The sequence below is a fragment of the Mixophyes fleayi genome, chromosome 6 (genome assembly GCF_038048845.1).
Source record: "Mixophyes fleayi isolate aMixFle1 chromosome 6, aMixFle1.hap1, whole genome shotgun sequence".
NCBI lineage: Eukaryota > Metazoa > Chordata > Amphibia > Anura > Limnodynastidae > Mixophyes > Mixophyes fleayi.
The window spans coordinates 46070527-46090379 of NC_134407.1; the positions used below are offsets into that span (position 1 = coordinate 46070527).

Below are 19853 nucleotides of genomic sequence, written 5' to 3' on the forward strand. Positions count from 1 at the left end.
ATTAGACCGCTTTCTCATGTAGGTGTTTGATATAATTTTTCAGACTGACTCGCAATTACACATCATTCTGGGCGTCTGGTTCGCACCTTGGAAGAGGCATAATAGATTCAGGATAAGGTAACAAGACTTCTCCTACGTTTGTTGCTGACTAGTAATATCATTTTTATTTAATTGTACTATTGTGGGTTCAATGATAATAATACCTTTTTATGTACACTCTATTGTAATGTAAATTATCGTGTCTCTTTTTGCTAAAATGTTTTAATAATGACAAAATATTGTCATGTTTATGTTCTTAAATTTATAGGTATGGTGAACATGTAATTTTATAGTGCATTCAAGATTCCTTATGTTTTAGATAATACTGCCGAGTTGATTAACATCTTCGCTAAGGTTACGTTTGAGACATTGGTGGAACGCATCAAAACACCGGCAGAAATAGACCGTTTGCCATTACTTTCATTTTGAAGGGCTTTCTGTGAACAATGTTTGCTCTATTTACTCAGTTTAGATCTTTTTGTTGACAAATATTACATTTAATACATCTAAACATGTTTAGGTGCTCTTTGTTTGGTTGTGTTTGTACATTCTATTGTAAATATTAGTAGTTAATCTTAACTGAAACAGCCACTTTTCTCTCTATCAATGTTGATTCATACCATGGCTGGACTGGGACTAAAAATCATCCCTGGCATTTAAAGTACACAGGCCCACCTCAGTTCCAGTAGGAAAGAAACTATGTGTCACCGCTGCACCAAAAAGGGTGTGACCACGTTGTGTTGTGGGTGTGGCCAACATTGGGCATTGATACATACATTATAATAAAACATTACATTTATCACGCCATCCCCCCAGGCACATTATGACACCCCCAGCCCACTGTATCTATGCTTCTGGTGCTACTGACATGCATAAGGGTGGGAACTTCCTGTAGACAGAGCAGGGAAACTCTTTGTCTCACGAGATAACCAAATCTTGTGATACTTAGAGCTCCTCGGCTTGTTCTGCAGTCCGTGTCCTGTCCGGGAACTGGGAGCAGCTATCAGTTCCCTTCCCCTAACCAGAGGTGGATTAAGGCACAGGGGCCCCGGGGTATTTAAGACAGCAGGGCCCCTATTATGTAACATGGTTATCATTTTAGACAAATACACAGGCACTACTGTTAGGAGCACATAGCTCTGCCTTCACAAGCAGTATGTTGTGAAGCGGGACATACCTCCCAACTGTCCTTGCAGTCGAACCAAATCCTGGCTAAGTGAGACAGTCACCCAAATTCAGGACAGTTGGCAGACTATCCAGCTCTCTCTGACCTGTCTTGGTCACTTTCACCACTTGTAGCAACTGGTTTCTTTAGCTCAGTTCATTCTTGTCTTGATCCTGGAATATTGGATGCCCTATTTTGAAAAAGAAATGGGTACATGAGATTTAGAAGACTCCAACCAGCCCCGGTGTTAAAACAATACAACTCACGTTTTATAATTAGGCCTCCCTCCAGTCTCCACAATAATAATATTCACATTTAATAAGTAGACCTATTTCCCTCCAACCAGCCCCAACATTAAATTAACAGTATACCCATTTACTCAAAACATATTTCCCTCCCTCCAAATAGTCCTTCCCTCACATATTATATCAAAATACTGCGCGCACACACACATGCACACTATATGAACATGGCAAAACACACACACGCACACTATAGCAACATGGGGCCACACACGCACACTATAGACACAGACACACACTATATCCACACAGACATACACTATAAACACAGACACTAACCTTATTAAATCCGATCCCGAGCAGCAGCACCTCCTACCTGCGCGCTGGTCAGCGAACGGAGAGTCAGTGACTGCCGCCTATGCAAGTAATCACATGGGACGGCACCTGTCACGTGGTACTGTCCCAGGTGATTACTCTCATAGGCGGCAGTCACTGACTCTCCGCCCTCCGAGCAGCGCGCAGAGTGCTGCTGCTCGGCGGGCATGCGGACCGGCCTATCTAACCATCGGCCCTTCTGGCATTTGCCAGAAGTGCCAGATGGCCAATCCGGCTCTGATTGGTACACACCAGCTTACTGTAGCCAGGAGGTACAATTAGACACCAATTGTATTGGAGCAAGACAATACTAGTGCCTGCATCTAGCTGAACTGCAGCTCCCAGTTCGAGATACTGACATACACTTCTTACCTGACTCCATGTTTAATAAACTTTACTGAATATACCAGACATACTTGGTGAGACTGGAGGCCTGGAGTATAACTATTATCTATGGAATGGAATGCAGATTCCTTAGCCACAGCTTTATTTGAGTACTGTCTTGGAATTTGATAATTAATAGTTCAATCCTTCTTCTCACTACCAAGATGTTCCCAGCTCCTTACCTACTTTTAAATTTCTAGACACATACTAGAAACTATTATATTCAGGACCATAAAATCACATGTGAAAAGTCATCTATGTTTAGCAGCAGATATTATCTATATTGCCTAATTCCATTATTATTAATAGTTTAACTTTTAAAGATTGACAGTGTATTAGGAACCTTCCTATTGATTTTATGTTTTAATTCTCATCATTAATTGCAGGTCTATCCGAGGAAATGTTGTGCATTCATTGCAGTTGTTAAGCCTTAACCAAAAAAGTAGCAAAATTAGCGAGCTACAGGCTATCCTTGCTTCCCTCTCCATTCTAGAACTGAGACACCAGTTGTTCCTGACCGTTCCACCATGAGTTTTGTACTCTACACATACAGAAAATGTACCCCCAAAGCTACCCAGATCCTTCTTATCTGTGCCACATGGTTCTGCAGTGCTGGTGGACTCACCCCTCTAACCAATGATTCTCCAAGACTAGCCTATTATTTTGGGACCAAGTCCAGATATGAGGAAATCAATCCTTTTCTCCTGACTAATCCACTCTTGGTTACCAGAAAGCAGGATCTTCTACCCAATACCTGTACACCTCTCCAAATTGTCTCTGTGATCAGACATGGCACAAGATACCCAACCAAAAAGCAAATAATGAAGTTGAAGAAAATGTACAGCCTAATCCAAAAAAGTGAGAGCAAATCTGAACTGGTGCAAGATTTGCAGAGCTGGGACATGTGGTATGATGACTGGATGGATGGACAGCTAGTGAAGAAAGGAGAAGAGGACATGAAGAACTTGGCACATAGACTGGCTTCCCTCTTCCCCTCTCTTTTCACTGTTGACAAGTTTCAGAAATGTAACATGTCTTTTATCACCAGCTCTAAGCATCGATGTGTGGACAGCACGAAAGCATTTATCAATGGTCTAGCACACGGCTATTTCAGACTTCCTCATCCCCCTGAAGATGAATTGATAGGTAAGCTAGAATATGCTTGTCAACAAATTGGATTTTCCCGGATATTAGACATATACCTCTTTTCAATAAGGCTTATGTTTTTGTTTTATTATTATATATAAAGTACCAGACATACTTTGTAGCGCTGTAGATCTTGGTAATATTGTAAACTATTTAAGTGCTTTTAATTGAACACATTGGGCCTGATTCATTAAGGAACTTAGATTAAGAAGTTTCTTACTTCAGTCTCCTGGACAAAATCACAATGCAAGGGGTGAAAATTAGTTTCTGTTTTGCACATAAGTTAAATACTGTCTGTTTTTGTCATGTAGCACACAAATACTTGATAGCTTATTTGTACACTGAAATGTAAAGTTGATATTTGTGTGCTACATGAAAAAAACCAGTCAGTATTTAACTTATGTGCAAAACAGAAAACTCATTTGCACCCCTTGCATTGTATCATGGTTTGGTCCAGGAGACTTAAACAAGAAACTTCTTAATTTAAGTTCCTTAATGAATCAGGCCCATTATGTTGTTTAATAATGGTGGCTATACACAGATGATACACTGATCCTGACAAGTCAAGGAAAAGGATCATTGTTTAATTTGGCCACAAATGTGGGTGGCAAAATCGGATGAGAACCTGCCAGTTGTCCTTCAGGTCTAGTGACTCTTCATTTTTAGCTAAATTTTGGTTTATCAGTGGTGCCAAAAAATTGTACAAATAGGCATATAGCGGTCATCTTATGCTCTCATTTTCTGCAGTGCCTGATAATGATCCTATTAATCCCAATAGGTTCACTATTTGTCATCGCGGTTTTTTGTGCCAATTGCACAGCACAATACGGATGTGTTATCACATCAAAGCAAAAGTGTTTTGTCAACATGGAAACAGTTCAAAAAACTTTTTAAAAGGAGGAGGGGTAGTGATATGTTGGTCCTATTTAAATAAAGACTAATACAAATTGGCCTGTATAGACTACTATACCCCAGCATTGGGCCAGCTTTAGGCAGTTATAACTATCTGTAGGTCTGGACAGTTTGTCAGGCTGGATATGTCACAGGAATGTAAGTGTAACAAAAGATCTCCTTAACATATAGGCACTGGCGATGATATATGTATAACAAGTTAACCCGTGCATGATACTCATGCATTCTAGTCAAGTCAAGCTACTTAAGGTGTTAAAAAGGTTCTTGTCATGCATTTGGGCCTAGCCCAGGCCTCCTCAGGGGAAGAGCGTTACTTCCCGACGCAAGCGCCCTTTTTTAACGTGGTTTTGTCCACATGTCACCACCTCATCATTTTTCTCCATCACCTCATCCTTCATCTTCATCGCCACATCCTTCATCAAGCTACTTAAGGTGTTAAAAACTCCCCACTGTCACCCCCGGCAACCACCAACCACTCCCAACTGTCACTTCTCCTTCAAGAAATATATAGGTCAGTGTATAACTCTGCCCAGCAGGTGGCGCTGCAGCTTGTTTTTTTGGGGGGTTTTTTCACACACGCCACTAGGCATTTATATAGTAGATCATTCTAGAAATTAAACTTTCAAGGTGTACCCATTACCTAAATGGAGGTCTAGTAATTAGCTGTCGAATAAACTGTTCTTATTTCCTAAAAGATTTTGATTATATATTGCTGTGTCATTTTTAGTAAGTAGTCTCCCCTGCTATGCTCCAAGAGGATAGCTTTTTTGTTATTATTTATAACATTTACATTTGTAATAGGTTATACAATTGTCTAATGTTCTTTATTTTTGTCATTTAATAATTAACCTTTTCCATATTATTATATAGCTTATGATTCAATTTTGTAATTCCTTTAGTGGCAGACCCTAGCAAATGATGTAGAGTTGAATGTGTTTACCATCTCTCTTTCTAATGTGGCAGGTCTACTACCGACAGTAACATCTTCAGGCTAAGCAGTCCAGTCTGTTATTATTTTTAACTTTGTAATTCATGTACAGTTTTGTTAAAGTCCCCTGGGCTTTTTTGTTGTCTTTGTTGAACTACCACGTTGCATGGTTTGCGGGGCACAGGGCCAACGCCATTAGTCCTCTGTCCAGGGCCTGATTAAGGGCCACAGCCGCTCTACACCAGATGCCCCCCCCCCAACAAACCACTGTGTGTCTAATATATATATATATATATATATATATATATATATATATATATATATATTACACACACAAAATTGTGAAATATTGATACATAAAACACACTTCATTTCTTACCTGATCTTGCAGCATAGACTACCTGATGTTCTCTTTTGGTTGTTCTTGGAGCGTTGTCAGTTGGCTTCTGGAAACTTGGAGTCCTGTATTTAAAATGTGCAAAAATTGTATTATACTGAAACATTTTAACAAACTCTGAATGATTCTAACACATCATTGCATTATGACCATATAAAACAACCCCCTAGTACAGATATAGACAATAAAATATATGAAAATTATTTACAATCATATACTAGCATCTACCAGCCCTGACTGTCTAGTATGTAGCATTCTAGTCACCGCCTCACAATACAGAGATCATGCCCCCCACAAGCTATTTCATCAGCTCCCCCCACCAACCACTACATCCCCCCAGCTATTTTTATCAACACCCACCAGAAGGTTTCTGACCCCCACTATCCATTTTATCAACCCCCCACTCATTTCCTTTAGTCACTTCATTAATCCCCCTCCTCATTCACTTCATTAACCCCCCTCAGTCAATTCAATAACCCCCCCTCAGTCACATCATTAACCCCCCCTCAGTTACTTCATTAACCCCTCCCTCCCAGTCACTTCATTACCCCCTCCCCCAGTCACTTCATTAACCCCCCCAGTCACATCACTATTCCCCCAGTCAAATCATTAAGCCCCCCTCAGTTACTTCATTAGCCCCCCTCCCAGTCACTTCATTAACCCCTCCTGCCAGTTACTTCATTAACCCCCACAGTCACATCACTAACCCCCCCTCAGTTACTTCATTAACCCCCCCCTCAGTTACTTCATTAACTTCCCCCTCAGTTACTTCATTAACTCCCCCCTCAGTTACTTCATTAACCCCTCCATCCCAGCCACTTCATTAGCCCCACCACTCACTTCATTAACCCCCCTCCCCCAGTCAAATCATTAACACCCCCCATTCAAATCATTAACCCCTCCCAGTCACTTCATTAACCCTCCCAGTCAAATCATTAACTCCCCCTCCCTGTCACTTCATTAACCCTTCCAGTCACTTCATTAATCCCTCCCTCCAACCATGTTGTTAGCTGCCCTATCAGTGCAGCAAGTGTGGTAATGTGATCATCTCACATGACCACACTTGGCTTAGCACTCCAGCTGCACTGACAGGGCAGCTAACAGCATTGGATATTCTGTTAGCTGCCTGCATCAGTGTAATTGAATACACTGACAGCCGGGACCGCCCCCTTAAAACCAGGGGCGGCCGATCACGGAGGAGGCAGTGCCGGACATTTTAGGTAGTAATTTTATTTTTCTTTTAAAAGCTTGCTAATTGTGCCCCCAGCCTAATGGTTGATCAGGCCCTGCCTCTGCCTGAACCTATTATTGTCAGCTCCAGTGCAGTGAAGCTGTAACAGGGCTACACTGCACGTGCCCAGAAAAGCAGAGTTGGGGGTGCAGGTGAACCCCCTCCAAATTTTGGTTTGTAATGTTCTGCTCCTGCCACTAAACCTAAAGTCCAAGTTGACTAGGATAAACAAGTTGCTAGTTACATTCACAAATATGCATACAAGTTTTAGGAGCTTACTAGAGATTACTAAGATTTCAAAGATAAATTTATGATTGTGGAGGGAAATATTTTCCTCTACACAGTAGACTTCCTGGCCAGTAATCCTATTGAAGAACACTTCAGTCAGCCTCTACCTAAGCTAATAACAGAAAAATATACAGCAATTATTCATATAATTTGAAATATCAGATATGGGAACTTTTTAATATGTATCTATTAATTAATTTTTATTCATATTCACCTCTCCTCCACTCTGATCCCCTCTTCCCACTCCAGAATCCAAGACTTCTCCCGTGCAGCCCCCCTTCACTGGAACGACCTCCCTGGCTCCATCCGTCTCTCTTCTAATCTGTGCTCCTTCAAACGGGCACTTAAAACTCAGCTGTTCCTCAAAGCCTACCAACCTTCCACCTAACCCCCTCATCTCCTCTGCTCGTTCTCCCCTCTCTCCTCCTTGCCCCCTTGTTCTCTCCCCCAACCCTCAACTGGCTCCCCTTGTGCCTGAGTTTTGTTTACCCTCCCTTAGGATGTAAACTCGTTTGAGCAGGGCCCTCTTCCCTCCTGTCTCCATACCTGTTCTTCTGCTCCGTCTTTACTGCAGTTTCTGGAGTTTTGGTATTTTTTGTTTATTGTTCAGTAATGTTTCACCCTGTATAGTCTACTGTTTGTGCTGTGAACGGCGCTGCGGAACTCTTGTGGCGCCTAACAAATAAAGCATAATAATATTAATTTAAGTGGTTCCTATTTTCACTCCCTGCTCACTTACTTGCACAGTAATTAATATTTATCATACATCTTGGGTCATGACCAAAACACAGGGGTCAGTGAACATCTCTAAAAATAACAAACAGCAGTACACTGGGAGAATTGTGCATGAAATATACACATAGCCTGTAGTTTTGTTTTCTTTCAGCTTGTACGTGTTCAGGATAAAATAAACATCCTGCTGTGCACCAACAGTATATATTTGACTTGCCTGGAACTGTCTATATGTTATTGATTTTATAGTTTCATTACAAATGAAAATAATTGACATCTAATAGAGACCAGAAATAAAGGGGAAATAATGGTATGAATATCAAATCCTGTTTTTGTTTCACCAGGTGTAACATGCAGAGAACCTGTGGTCAACGACACTCTAATGCGTTTCTTTGATCACTGTGAGAAGTTTGTGGTCCAGGTGGAAGATAACGAGAAAGCAATGCATGAAGTGGATACGTTTAAGAAAGGGCCAGAAATGAGTAAAGTTTTGCGTAAAATTTCTACTCTCTTAAGTGTTCCCGAGCAAGAGCTAAATGCAGGTAATGTATTTCTACTTCTCTGTTTGATGCTATACTGTAGCATGTTGTCATAAAAATAAAGACCCATAATGTAGATTTCTACATCTTAAAACACATACAAATAAAAAATATTTATTTTAGTTATTTTAAAATAGTTATCGAGGTTACAGAAGATTTGAGACATAAGCAGTGAGGTTAGAAGGCACGTGAGACACATGGAAGCAGCGAGGGAAGAAGATAGAACGTTGTAAAGGTCACTGGGAAGCTGGAGAACACAAGAGAATGGGGAAAGGAGACAAGACAATGGAAGGAAGTGAGGCAATAGGGGTATACATGATTTAAGAGTAAATACTGGAGGGAATACATGTGATAAGTGGGCAGATGGCACATAAGGTTGCTTTATTGGCCCTTTAAAATTCTCCAATGTGTGAAAAATGTGACAGTTCTGGAAAGATAGTTAATAATGTAAGAGATGATGGATAAGGGAGTGTGAAGGATGTGACCAATGCGACTAGCTTAAGATTTTCAACACCCTAAGGCCGTGATGGCTAACCTATGACACGCGTGTCACTCGACACGCCGAGGCAGTTTGACTGACACGCCTGGTGCCACCAGACAAGTCAGTCAAACTGCCTTTTGTAAACATGCCAAACATTTTCACTCTACAGCACCGCCGTGGACGCTTCTTGTACAGCAGCTGCAGCGCTGTCAAACTCCCCATCGGCGAAATGGAGCTACTGCGCATGCGCGGTAGCAGCAGCTCCTCCCTTGCATATCTCCCGGCATTACTTCAATTGCAGGCTTCCCAGGTGCACGGTAGGGCTTATAATGGATATTAGTAATATTTAATCATAAAATAGCCTCAGATACTGGCCACTTATAATCTTATGTAGTGTTTTTATTAATAGACCAAAGACTCCATTTCTGGTGAGCCTGCAGGGTATGCAGAGCTGTGTGATTATATATACATATTGTATTATAGGATTAAAAAAAGTAGAGAATTCCTCTACTTTTTTAATCCTATAATACAATATGTATATATAATCACACAGCTCTGCATACCCTGCAGGCTCACCAGAAATGGAGTCTTTGGTCTATTAATAAAAACACTACATAAGATTGCTTGTGACCAGTATCTGGTTTCACCCTGTAACCCAATAACAAATATATATAAATATATATATATAAATAATCAAAATATATATATATATATATATATATATATATATATATATATATATATTTCTTGAACTGACACGCGACCCGAGGAAGGCTACACTTTTTTCCGATTTTTGACACACCAAGCTGAAACGGTTGGCCATCACTGCCCTAAGGGTTTATACACAATGAGACAAATCTGTAGATGAAATAAAGCAGGCTGCCAATATATTAATCTGTTGTGCTGCCCACATGGGCAGAAGTGATATAGGTGCAACAGACAGAAGGGCATTAAAATTACTTAGACATGGCTTTCTCATGTAATGGTCAGTACTGCGTCTTTCATTGCTGTCTGTGGACTCTGCAAATGCAGGAGATCTGCTTTATTTCACTGGCTGCTCACTTGGAATGCAGTGAGAAGATCACTTTGTATGTAAGTGAAATTTTGAGATAAAGAATTGTTGTCACAATGGTCAGAGGTAGTATAAAGAAGGTTGTCCTTAGCATCACTCTGACTAAATGTGACTTTTTTTGAGCCTGTTATAGAAGAACTTCACTGAAAATATTAAGCAACATTACAGATTATTACTTACCTGGACAGGGGAGCTATGTGGCAAAATTTGGGTAGGAGCTTGTGATGCCGCAGTGGTCTCCTGGGCTCTTGTGAGCATGCGTGGGCATTGTTGGGAACTCCTCACTCCTGGCCCTGTAGCAGCACACAGTCCCTGTTACTCTGCCACTGGGTGTGGAATTCTCATTAACTAGCGGGTCCCCTGATTCCGCTAATGGTCCATCTGTCCTCTCCTCTGTGAATGACTTGTGTATCTCCCAACTATATGACTGGGAAATGGAGGGGGTGTCAACAACACCACTGCTCAACTGAAAGGGGCAATCAGTAGCACCAATGAGGACAGCAGGGCTAGACCGTAAATACATCTCACCTCCAATATTTAATTGTTAATCTTAGGATAGACAATTCCACTTAAATAAACATTTATTTTCGGTGGATTTTTAAAAAAAAAAAAAAGTTTGTAGAACAATACAGGCTTTACAGAGAAGGTGATTTTAGTTATGCATGATTTGTACCAGGAATGCAAACCTCCCAATTTTAAGCAGGAAAGTCTCGATTTTAGGGCTCTATTCCGTGGGTGGGAACATTGGGGGGAGGGAGATATGTAATGGTCAGTCTAGCGTTGTACAATGCGAGGCAGCCCTCTTTGGGGGTTGCCACGCCCCATTGTGATATGGCCACGCCACCTGTCCAGCTGCTGGGGACTGACATGTTGGGAGATATGGGAATGGTCATTATAAAACATGAAAATGAAGAGTGTCTTGAAGAAACTGTTGATTATCAATATCAACAGAAAGTTGTGAACAATATAATTTAATTCTGGTCCTAAAAAATGCAAATACCGAACCTACTGGTCCCTGTTATACTATTAGTTGGCACATTTATGTCTTGGCACTGTATTAACCTGATAGTATGTCCCATTCTTCTTGTGTATAACAGTATTTATATCTTCATTGCAGACTTGATTCAAGTGGCCTTTTTTACCTGTTCATTTGAATTGGCCATTAACAATATTGTTAATTCTCCATGGTGCAGCTTGTTTGATGAAGAAGATGCAAAAGTGAGTTTAAGTGCAGGAACTTTTTAAAACTGCTACCAGCTATGGGATTACCTTGCAAACATATTCATGTGAACATATAAATAACGCTGTAACTGTTATCTATTTGTACACAGTGCATGTTACACATTGGGCCTGATTCATTAAGTAATGGAAAGCAAAAGGAGTAACTTTGCATCTTGGCAAATCCATGTTGCATTGGAGGGGGAACTAAATTTAAAATGTGGGGAACAAAGTGTGCTACATGAAAAAAAGTCAGTATTTTCTTTATGTGCAAAATAATAAACTGGTTTGTCCAGGGTAAAATTTGCTCCTAATGTTGCCTTACTTTCCTTAGTGAATCAGTATCTGACTGTCTATCTATCTGTCTATCTCTATCTCCTTCATTCTGTCGCCAATTTGCAAACTGTATCTCTGAATTCATATATACAACACTACTACGAAATGGCTCCATGATATTATTGCAGGTTTGGATCAGTGAACTGGGTTATCTGTAGTGTTTTATAGTTTGCATCTCAAGTAAAATATCTTGCCCTAATTTATTAATTAGCAGCGATAACACAGATTGCTACCACTTTATCACTATAAAATGAGGATTGTGGTCATACCTGTACTGCAGCGGTCTTTGTCATGCTTTGCATGTTGAAATGGTGGGGGCCACCGCCGGTGTTAGCTCAGGGGTAGCTTTTGAAAGATAAGGAGAAGCCCCATCTCCGGTGGAATCACCTGCTTCTCTAGATATGGGCCTTTTTATATTTATTAAATTATTACATTTATTAAATAGGCCCAAAAGTTTTGAAAAGGCCTTTGATACCCTTAAGTAAAGAGAAATCTAGCAAGGGGGGGGGGATAAAATATTCTTTATAACTGTGTGTGTGTGTGTGTGTGTGTGTGTGTGTGTGTCTGTCTGGGCAGTATTGCTTTGGTAGTGGATGAATGTCCTTTCGCTGTCTGTGAATATTGTTGTGAATGAACCGATGAGTCAGAGAGATAGTCGCTCATTGGATCATTTCAGGTCTCTACCTATCCGTTGTTTTCACTCTAATGAAACGGTGGGTCCAGTCTGCCATCACTACCTGGAAAAATAGCAATTAATGAAAACCTGCTAAAGCCTCTGTAGATCAGCAATGATTAAATTATCCTGGATTTATGAGTTTTATGAGAATATACTAATATATAAGTATATTCATTTATCTCATGAAACGCGTTAATGCAACATAGTTTATTTTTTATTGGAACTACTTTAAAATATGTTGTGCAGCACTCTCCAATCTAAATTAATTTGTTGCATCATTAGTCGCAAAAATATATCTAACAAAGTATTACCCATTTTGTTTGATCATTTGATCATAGATTCAGCTTGTAGTTTGTACAGTATGTGTTAATGTGACTTACATATGATTCATTAGCTCGTTTTGCTATTGGGCAGGTTTTGGAATACCTCAATGACCTGAAGCAGTACTGGAAACGTGGCTATGGGTTTGATATCAATAGCCGGTCAAGTTGTAACCTGTTCCAGCATATCTTCCAACATTTAGACACCGCAGTCTCTGAAAGCAAAAGGTAGGTTCAGTCAGAAAAATACGAAAACTTATTTCAAGCGCTCTTATAAGTGAGTGCAGCCCTTTCTCAGAAAGAGAGTTGCACCAAAAGACAACTCGTGTAGTTGAAGCATATTTCAGCATCCTTTAGATATACACTATGTGGTCAAAAGTATTTGCCCACACCTGTTAATTATTGAATTGAGGTGTTTCATTCAGACCTGTTGCCAGAGGTGTATAAAATCAAGCACCTAACCGTGGAGTCTCCATTTGCAAACATTGGTGATTCAAAATAGGTCGTTCTGAAGAGCTCACTGACTTCAAGCGTGGTACTGTGATAGTATGCTACCTTTGCAATAAGACGATTCATGAAATTTCAGCCCTGCTGGATATTCCAATATCAACTGTAAGTGATATTATTAGAAAGTTGAAGCGTTTAGGAACAACAGCAACTCAGACACAAGGCGGAAGAACACTTATAATCAACGACTGCTAAGTAGAGGTATTCACTGACCCCGGAAAATAAAATACACATGCCCATCTTCTCTATATTTGGTAGCCAGTTTTGGATGCAAGTGTTTGTCGCACTTTTCCGCATTGTTGTTGACCTGCTTCTGCCTACAGGGACAACAGTCTGAAATTGGTGGTGCTGTCCTGTGTAGTGGGCCGTGCTCTCTATATTTACTGTACCAGTCCTTTTGTTGCTAGTTGTCCCTGTAGGCAAGAGCAGATCAACAACAAGGCAGAAAAATATGAAATACACTTGCATCAACCTCAAAATCAGGCTTTTAAAGTCTAATTACTGTGAGCAACAGCACCTTTTCCCCAGTTTCTATCAATATTTTCTCTTGTGTTGCATCTTTTTATCCAGGGCTCCTTGCTTAACGTTCATTGACTTCCACAATGCGGTTATTACTTGTGAGAAACCTGTCTTACCGGTGGGAAGGTGTAATTAGCATCTGCTGATTGAATTAGTGAAATGTCATATGTCTGTTTGTTCTCTGCTGTTACACTCTCTGGTGGATTGTGTAATCCCATATGAGTTTATCACGCAAGAGTGCATAATAATATTATCTATCTTTTCTTCTAATGCTATATGTAAATGGCTTACAAAAATATATATTTTTCTTAATACGCACATCAAAACTGAATATATAACACAAACTCAGTATATTTATTTTACATTGTCTCCAACTTAATGCAAGTGAAAACAGCAAATCAGATTTAAAACAAATTTAAATAGTCTCATATGACCTTATACTTTAGTAAAGCTCATTATATTCTTTATTCTAAAATGTATAATTTTATCTATCTATGTATCTACTTCTAAGGCTAAAGTCCAGTATCAGTTGTAGCAGTAAGATTCTACTGTGTAGTACTGTTCTCTAGGGTTTGGCTCGTCACCTTAAGTGTGTGCCTGCCTCAAAATCTGGAGTGCTATAATCAATGTCAATGGAAATGCATAGATAAACCGTTTGGAAAGAGCAAAGTGATGATTACAGGGACATAGCTTGGGTTTGTCATGGTCGGTTGAGATGTGGTAATTATTCAAACCGGTTTGGAATTCGGAATTAAATTTTGCCAGTTCTAGGGCCTCACTGTAAGAAACCTTAGAACAGCACACTGCATGATCGTGATTTTTAAGCTTGTTGGATTTGGATTCATCTGCTGCAGTTCACAGCTCAGAGATAAAGTTTAAGCGTTTTTGTTTTTATTGAAATGTGATTATTATTATTATTATTATTATTAAGTTTGAAGCTCGAGACTGAAGTTCAAATTCAGTGTTTTGTATGGAATATCTGTAAAATATACCATCCAATATCACCATTTAAGATGATTGCACCTGTTTGCCTTTCTCAAATTTAACTCCAATTTCTTTCTATCCAAATAAATTTTTACAAATTTATCACAAATTTTGAAACTTTGGAGCAGATTTGACGAGAACCTCTGTAAAACATATTTGAGTGTTTCTAATGGTCAGATATGACAAGTCAATGTAGTACAACTGCAGAAACTTATATGGAAGTTACCCTGTAATCTAGCAAAATAGGGGTGTTGTTTCTGTAGAAATAGATCAATTTAAAACTTGATGGTTGGGCAGCCCACGTGTCTGCTGGTTGGATTCTTTGTTTATAGATCGTTCCAGACTGCAGTTCATGTACATGCATTTTATATCCTCCTGAAGTGTAATCATGGACAAACTATCTAAACTTAAATGCCAGCATTGGCTCACCTATATTGAGATTCCATGTTCACCAAATAAGGATTTAAATGAACAAGACAAATATTAAAAAAATACTTTAATCACTGCATGCTATGCTAAACCCTGGTGCTGATTATACAGTATATATCCAAAGTAAATATCCAATTCTAACTGAGAATGATATGTAATAAAAGGCACTATGACAGCAGGACTAGCAGGTGTTAAAGGACAATTCCAAAACAGATAAGAGACCTGAAGGTAAATACATTGTTTATTGTGACCCTGACATTCCACTGCACCTCTGCTGCAGACAGAGGATGCCCCTACATCCTGCACCAATGGAATCTGGTACAGGTCAAACAGCTGAGTCTTTTGAGCTGTTGTGACATTATTGACCATGATCCAGTGTATGCATCCCCAATCCATTTAGGGCTTTATTATAGTTACTAAATTATAAAAAGCAAATAAAGAAACTATTTTGGGTTAAGAGCTATGAATAGAAATACAAAAACTGCACACAGAACACATTAATCGGCACATTTTGTTATAGGATAAGGCAGCCTATAGTACAATAGTACATTTTGTGGTACATGTTTTTCTGTGGTCTATTGAAAGCCGGAGGGGTGACGTGAGGCAAGAATGGCATCACCGGGCCCCTACCCAGATTTTGCTATGGAGCCGCCCAGTGATCCTCCAATAACAAGGGTGCCTAAGACCCCCATCTCCTGTTTCAGGTTTAATATCCTGCACTACTGCCCTCAGTTACCAATAATAAATACTTTTTATATTTAATTATATTGGATCACGCACCACACATTCCAGCTGTTATATTCTACCTCATCCAAATCATTTTCTATAATTTTATTCCATTTTCTTCAGTTTCATATTTAATTCATAGAACACTTTTGAATGTAATGTTCACCTATAGTGTCTAGTAAACTAAATCCCCTATATAATACATACTGTCCAGTTACCAAGCTGCAGTCTACCAAAGATTGCATTATCTGCTGGATTGTCAACAGGACTGTGTCAATATATGGGTGGCCATGGTACTATGGGTTTATGTTAAAGGATAACACGTTTAATTTTATATTCTGTTATCCTCGCATTATCCTGATTACATCTTATTTAATCAAAACACAACAGTCAAATATATGTGTATGTGTGTGTGTGTGTGTGTCCTATGCAACTTATGTGTATTACCTTATCTATTTGTTTATTGCCTCTTTGTCCAGCGCTATGAAACCTGTGGCGCTTTATAAATAAATAATAATTTTAAGTTATAATAATAATAATAATAACAACTCGGGAAATAAACTGTAGTATGTAGGCTTGGCCACTAGAGGGCATACAATGCAAACAGTAGGGTCTCATAAGCTTTATATTTAGTCAGGATAATTATGCACTTGTGCATCATACGCCTCTATCTAAATGGGGACTAGGCGCACTTGTGCACCATACTTTTACCAGCCACATCTCTATGCTTGTATACACACACGTTTTATCACTGACACTCACCTGGTGCAAATGCTAGTGATGTGCATCTTGAGATGCGGCTGACAGAACTTATTCACATATATGTGGTTTTTATTGCATGCAATTTTTCTGCATATGGTTGTGGCACAAATATGAGTGATTTCTGTAAAGGTTTCATTAACACAACTTGTTTTAGGAGTGTTGTGCCTTCGCTGAACCAGCTATATTTCTGGGACCTGTTTCTTTATTTCATAAAGACTGATCAACAAAACACCTAAAACCACACAAAGTCTAAAACTCATAGCCTGGATGAAATGTGATATAGATTATATTGGACCACTAGCAGACTCATCTATCAGATTGTGACAACATAGAATCTAGTTTGGGAAAATATGAAAACTGATACAATAGAACGTAAAGAACAGCACCTCAAAATTACATCATCATCTGAAAGCTATGGGCATACAGCAAAACCTTCTGCATACTTGTGAGTATTCTAGAATAGTAATTTCAACTACTTGTGACAACTTGTCGTTAAATATTGTTACTTACTTTATTATCTGTAACCGAAACCAGCGAGGAACATCTGCAAACTGCCGATAAAGTGCAAACCACCCTGACAGATGTGATAAGATATGGATAAAATGCTAAGTGGAAGAAAACTAATGACATTATGTGCATTAAGTTTTAAATAGTAACACACTACTGGCAGTATATTTCTGCTATTGTATACAGAACCATTTTCTGTTAACAATCAGTCTGCTATTTTAATTTGAGTTGTGTTCTGATTACTGCTGTGTGGTGTACTCGCAGCCCCGTCCACCTCTTCAGGACACAATGCAGTTATATCACATGCTGCTTAAGCTAGGTTTTTCGTCCAATAATCTGCTCAATCAGCCGACATACGACCGCTCGTTCAAAAGTCGGGTCAGTGTGTGTAGTGACACGATGGTCGAAAGTCTGCCCAAATGGACGATTGTCGCCTCATTTGGTTGGTCGTATATTTTCGTTCCAATCTTGTTTCCGTTGTGTAGTGCGTAGAAACTTCCGACCGATCCACGACAATCCTTCGATACTTCCTCGACCTGGGGGGCGTGTGTATGTAAATTTTTGATGTCTGTCCCAGTCCCACGTGGTGCGGTATCCGCACATCACAGGCTTGTGTTTTGTATAGATGTGTATTGCACCTGTCTGGCTGCAGACCATTACACGTGTATAAAGCACGTGTGTTATTACCCTTTGCATCTATGTTGGCAATCAATTCACATTTAACCTTTATAGACTTTATAAACTATTAAAGTTATAAAGTCATATTAACCTTTATTAACTAATATTTGTAAAATACTCTGAATGAACCACACAGTGCAGTTGCTTGTTCTTGTACTACTGTAGCCATTGTAGGTTTACAAATATGAATGAATGAAGAGACAGTGTAGCCTTCTTTTTTTATGCTGTTTCGGGTGTTAACTATAGCGAAAGCTCTGCCCCTTTATGCTAATGTCTTTGGCAACTTGTTACATGCCCCGCAAATGTTGTTTCAGTGTGTACGAAATTACAATTATTGCTCACGACAACATGGCTGTAAAAAGTCGCTAAAGGGACGTCCGCTCTTCCCTTTATCGTCCTAAACAGGGCTAGTGTGTATGCAGTCCATGGACCGAGCGATCGGACCAACGATCTCATGTAAAATCGCTCGGCATAAAAAGTTGGTGGAAATTTCTGTAGTGTGTACCCAGCTTTAGTAATGGTGGTATTACTCGGGACAGAGAGCTCACTCATTGATATATATATATATATATATATATATATATATATATATATATATATATATATATATATATATATATATATATATATATATATATACCACACGTATATGTACACATACATACACACACACACACATATATTATATACACACACACATATATATATATATATATACATACACACACATACACAAACACATATACAAACACAAACTATATATATATAGATATATATATATATGTGTATATATATATATATATATATATATATATATATATATATATATATAAGTTAACCCGTGCATGATACTTATGCATTCTAGTCAAATCAAGCTACTTAAGGTGTTAAAAAGGTTCTTGTCATGCATTTGGGCCATAGCCAACCACTCCCCACTGTCACCCCCGGCAACCACCAACCACTCCCAACTGTCACTTCTCCTTCAAGAAATATATATATTTTTTTTTTAAATCTTTATAAACACTTTTAACAATTAACAAATTAAATTAACAAATTAAAAACATCTTAGTATACCAAATTTCAGCCCTTTCTGAATTTTTTTTTCCACACACACTAAAATTTAGTAGGTCAGTGTATAACTCCGCCCAGCAGGTGGCGCTGCAACTTGGTTTTATTTTTTTCCACACACAGACAGACAGACTAACACACGCCACTAGACATTTATATTATAGATATATATATATATATATATATATATATATATATATATATATATATATATATACACACACAAGTTAACCCGTGCATGATACTCATGCATTCTAGTCAAATCAAGCTACTTAAGGTGTTAAAAAGGTTCTTGTCATGCATTTGGGGCTAGGCCAGCCTCCTCAGGGGAAGAGCGTTACTTCCCAACGTAGGCGCCATTTTTCAACGTGGTTTTGTCCACATGTCACCACCTCATCATTCTTCTCCATCACCTCATCCTTCATCTTCATCGCCACATCCTTAATCTCCATCGTCTTACTGTTCTAAAACCTCTCTATACACAACGTTTCTGCTAAACACCTTATCGCTGTGCTCAATCAGTCTTCCTTGAAGAGCAGTATTCATAACCTGCACTTTCACATCACTGCTTCTCCGTACTCGTGAAAATGCGACATACAATTGTCCATGACCAAACACGGGCTCTGGTAAATAAATACCCACACGCTCAAGAGTTTGAGCCCTCAACTGGTAAATTTAGCCTTTACTACCCCTCCCACGGGGGGGAAGGGGGGATGATGGAGGTTAACTGACTTCACTATTGTATTTTTTTTGTCAAATAATGTCAGTATACCAGATTTCAGGTCAATTGGATGAGCCCTTTCTGAGAAAATAGTTTTTTCCACACACACTAACACACGCCGCTAGGCTTATATATATTAGATATATATAAATATATATGTATATATAAATTTCTAGTATACGATATTTATGACAAGCAAGGCCCTATAGCTGAATCCACTTAAACGCATGCAGTTCGGGCCCATATGCACAAACACTACCTAGCAAGGGTTAAATAATTTTCTGTAGCCCCCTTATAGATAATGGCATCCATGTGGGTGGGATCTGGGTTTTGTATGTAAAAACCCTCTATGGCTGCTGTTCTGCCTCATTCTCTGCACAGAATCCCTCCCTCGCACACCTCATGCATTGTAGTCCGATTGTCTTTATGCACTTTGCATGTTAGTACATTTTTTCTCCCTCATACAGAGCA

General features: G+C 39.1%; 1 protein-coding gene across 1 annotated transcript in view; it reads left to right on the forward strand.

Annotated features, from left to right (window-relative positions):
* The window catches only part of MINPP1 (multiple inositol-polyphosphate phosphatase 1), a 66796-nt gene that overhangs the window by 273 nt on the left and 46670 nt on the right, over positions 1-19853 (forward strand). The window contains exons 2-6 of the mRNA XM_075216380.1: positions 44-117; positions 2592-3351; positions 8184-8381; positions 11049-11149; positions 12576-12709. Coding sequence (XP_075072481.1) covers positions 2733-3351; positions 8184-8381; positions 11049-11149; positions 12576-12709 — 1052 coding nt within the window. The 5' untranslated portion in view covers positions 44-117; positions 2592-2732. The remainder of the gene's footprint in view (positions 1-43; positions 118-2591; positions 3352-8183; positions 8382-11048; positions 11150-12575; positions 12710-19853) is intronic.